Source organism: Epinephelus lanceolatus, chromosome 15 (genome assembly GCF_041903045.1).
Source record: "Epinephelus lanceolatus isolate andai-2023 chromosome 15, ASM4190304v1, whole genome shotgun sequence".
Lineage (NCBI taxonomy): Eukaryota > Metazoa > Chordata > Actinopteri > Perciformes > Serranidae > Epinephelus > Epinephelus lanceolatus.
Window position 1 is genome coordinate 21,949,990 of NC_135748.1, and position 3,401 is coordinate 21,953,390.

A 3,401-nucleotide genomic window follows, 5' to 3' on the forward strand; every position below is an offset into this window, starting at 1 on the left:
ACAGTGATTGACGTGCATCCATGGCAACCGGGCAGCCAATCTGCCAAGTCCAATAGGAAATCATCGGAGGGGGCCTGACTGTCTTTTTCTCCCCCCTTAAAAAATACATCTCGGCTCCGGCTTTAATTCTTTCGTACTTCCAATCCCAGCCTACCTTGAAAAATACATCACGGCTCCGGCTTTAATTTCCTCGCACCTTCAGCCCTTTGCCTGCCAAGTTTGCCAAGCCCGAGGATGCGGTAGCCGGCCCCCACGCAGCATCGGTCCTCCTCCGCGGCGTTGTGGTGTGTGCGCGTTTTTCACGGCTGGTCAGACGATTGGTTCGGTAACTTTGGGATTGCCTTGTTTTTTGGGTGCCTTGGACTGCTTTGGCGCACGGAGAGCAGAAACAGGAGGACCCGACGCGGAGGAGAGAGAGAGAGAGAGAGGAGAAAGGAGGGGGAGAGGGAAACACAGGAGAAGCCTCCATGTTTCAGCTGCCCATCTTGAATTTCAGCCCCCAGCAGGTCGCCGGGGTCTGCGAGACTCTGGAGGAGAGCGGGGACGTCGAGCGCCTCGGCCGCTTCCTCTGGTCGCTGCCCGTCGCGCCAGCGGCCTGCGAGGTCCTCAACAAGAACGAGTCAGTGCTGAGGGCCCGGGCCGTCGTCGCCTTCCACACCGGCAATTTCCGTGAACTCTACCACATCCTGGAGAACCACAAGTTCACCAAAGAGTCGCACACGAAGCTGCAGGCGCTGTGGCTCGAAGCGCACTACCAGGAGGCGGAGAAGCTGCGGGGACGCCCGCTGGGGCCGGTGGACAAATACAGGGTGCGGAAGAAGTTCCCCCTACCCAGAACCATATGGGATGGAGAGCAGAAAACCCACTGCTTCAAGGAGAGAACCCGGCACTTGTTACGAGAATGGTATTTGCAGGATCCCTACCCGAATCCCAGTAAAAAGAGGGAGCTTGCACAGGCTACAGGACTTACACCCACACAAGTAGGAAACTGGTTCAAAAATCGCAGACAAAGAGACAGAGCAGCGGCTGCGAAGAACAGGTGAGCTGCATGCATCTCTTGGTTCCTCATCACCGTAGCTTCAACAAATTATTTGGACACATTTTTGAAAAGGAAAAAACACAAGCATCCTTACTCAGTTTAATAAAACAGAACAGGCCTAACCCACGCTTCTTAGATACATTCACTTCTGACATAATTTCTCTTGATAATAGATAAAAAATCAATCTGTGATCCTAAAATCAGGGCCTTTTCCTTTTGTAATAAAGGTTGCTCACACTCTTTGTAATGAAATTATAATTAAAGGGTGTTAAAATGCAGAAAATAGCCCACCAGCACTGCCTAATAATAATAATATTTTTTTAAAAAAAAAAAAAAAAACCTTACCTGTAATTATAGATTGAGATAACAAATCTCTAGCTTCATAATTTTACTTTTAATTGTAATAAATAACATTAACACAACCTAACACGAATAAACCACTGTCACATGTGCTTATGTGACTGTCAGTGCACCCCATTAGGTCAGTGCATTATCTAATCTAATATCTAAAATATAGTTTCATAGATAATATGATGTAATTTCTAATTACAATCAGTTGAAAGGGCTATTACAGTGTGGGTGGAGGTCACACTGCTGTATTGGTCATGTTTAATACAGCTAAAACAGCCCATAATTTTCCCATTAACATAAAGTGGTATAATCTATAGCCAACATTAGGCACATTTGTAATTATCCTGTTGGTTTAAGCTATTATTTTGTTTAAAAATCAATCTTGCTGTGGCTCTTTTGCACAACACTGCTGTTTGTTTTTGTGAGGAATATTTTTAAGTGTGGATCCCAGAAAAAAGCCAGTTTTGCGTTTTGATTTTATATTTTGATTTTATATTGTGTTTTTAAAGGCTAAGAATGATAGAATTATTTAATTTACTGCTGGCTGTTTCAGGATTTTTTAAACACTGAAAAAATAGAGCATAAATATAAATATAAAATAATCCAGCTCTTAAAATAGAAGCTGCACATATCTAATTTTCTTAGGCATTAGAAAAATAAATATCCGAAAAACAAGTCTGATTATTCTGTATATAATAAAGTCTGTGCAAAGTGGTGGATGTTTGTGTCACGTTGCTCCGTCTCTCCGTGTCCTCTGCCCAGGCTCCAGCAGCAGGTCCTGTCCGGCGGCTCGGTCCGCTCCCTGGCGGACGAGGACGGCACCGTGGACCGCCTGGGGAACTCGTCCAGTCCAGAGGCCAGTCTGTCCAGCAAAGCAGCCGCCTCGGCCATCTCCATCACCTCCAGCGACAGTGAATGTGACATCTGACGGGCAGATCCACGGTGTTGATGAGTTAAAGAGGGATACGAGTGAAAGACAATCCAATAAAACAAGTCATAGTGCCTGCGTTGAGTTAAACACACACACACATACACACACACATGAACTGATATTTGACGGGTGCCAAAACATGAGGGGATCTGTGATCTGCGGCGGACTGCCCGTCCTTTTCCTTTTAGGCCTACATTTTTTTGTTTGCGTTTTACCCACGTGCGGATAACTGAACTTAATACGGAAGACACATATTTGACGGACTAATAAACCAACGCCCCGAGATGAAAAGTAAAAAAAAGAAGAAAACAATTACAACAAAAAAAGAAGGGATGAAGGCATCCGAGCGCCTAACCTGCTGTTCTCTGTGGGTATTTCATGTTGAAAAAGAACTGTGATATTTTTACTTTACTTTCAAAGTTTTATAAATAATGTTTATTTGCCTATTTAAAAAACGATCTGCTCTGTCTCTTCGAATTTCATATTCATTTGCTTGGTGTTTTTAATACTTACCTTGTACACAGGTGAACCTGTTGAGCATGCGCGCTTTAGTGAAAATGTGTTTCAGTAAAAGAAAAAAAAACAGTAAAGATAACTTAATAAAATAATTGTTGATCAAGAGAGTATAAAGTTTACTCTTATTTTTTTAAATGCTGTGTGGGGTGATGAGATTGTAAAAAAAAATATTCTTATATAAAATCCTCTTTTCGTGATGATAACGCCACTGTGCTGTATTCCCTGACACGTTTCACAGCGAGGCCTAATTGGCCAACATGCTTTGCGTCGTGTAATGCAGGGTGACAGCGAGAGGTCACAGAGAGGCCGACTCACTAACCCGGATGATCTGCGAGAGAGATCATAGAGATCAAAACACAGCAGATTGTGCAAACGGGCCTTATTCTGCCCGTGGAGAGGGACACACACAATATAGGGACTGGGCTCCTTCAAAAATCTCTGCAAGTGTCCATTTTCCCAAGACAGGCTTTAATTTAGGAAATAGGCCGTGCATGGTGCAGATGCATCCTTGGAATTAACACAAAATGACGGATTAATTATGGCTGAATTTGTGGAGCATTAATG

The 3,401-nt window shown here is 43.8% G+C and overlaps 1 protein-coding gene across 1 annotated transcript; it reads left to right on the top strand.

The window, feature by feature from the left end:
• The first annotated feature begins 324 nt into the window (after positions 1 to 324).
• six6a (SIX homeobox 6a) lies at positions 325 to 2,942 on the top strand. The gene is made up of 2 exons (XM_033642227.2): positions 325 to 1,039; positions 2,153 to 2,942. Exons 1-2 carry the CDS (start codon positions 468 to 470, stop codon positions 2,316 to 2,318), a joined length of 738 nt encoding a protein of 245 aa, XP_033498118.1. The 5' UTR covers positions 325 to 467; the 3' UTR covers positions 2,319 to 2,942.
• The last annotated feature ends 459 nt before the right edge of the window (positions 2,943 to 3,401 follow it).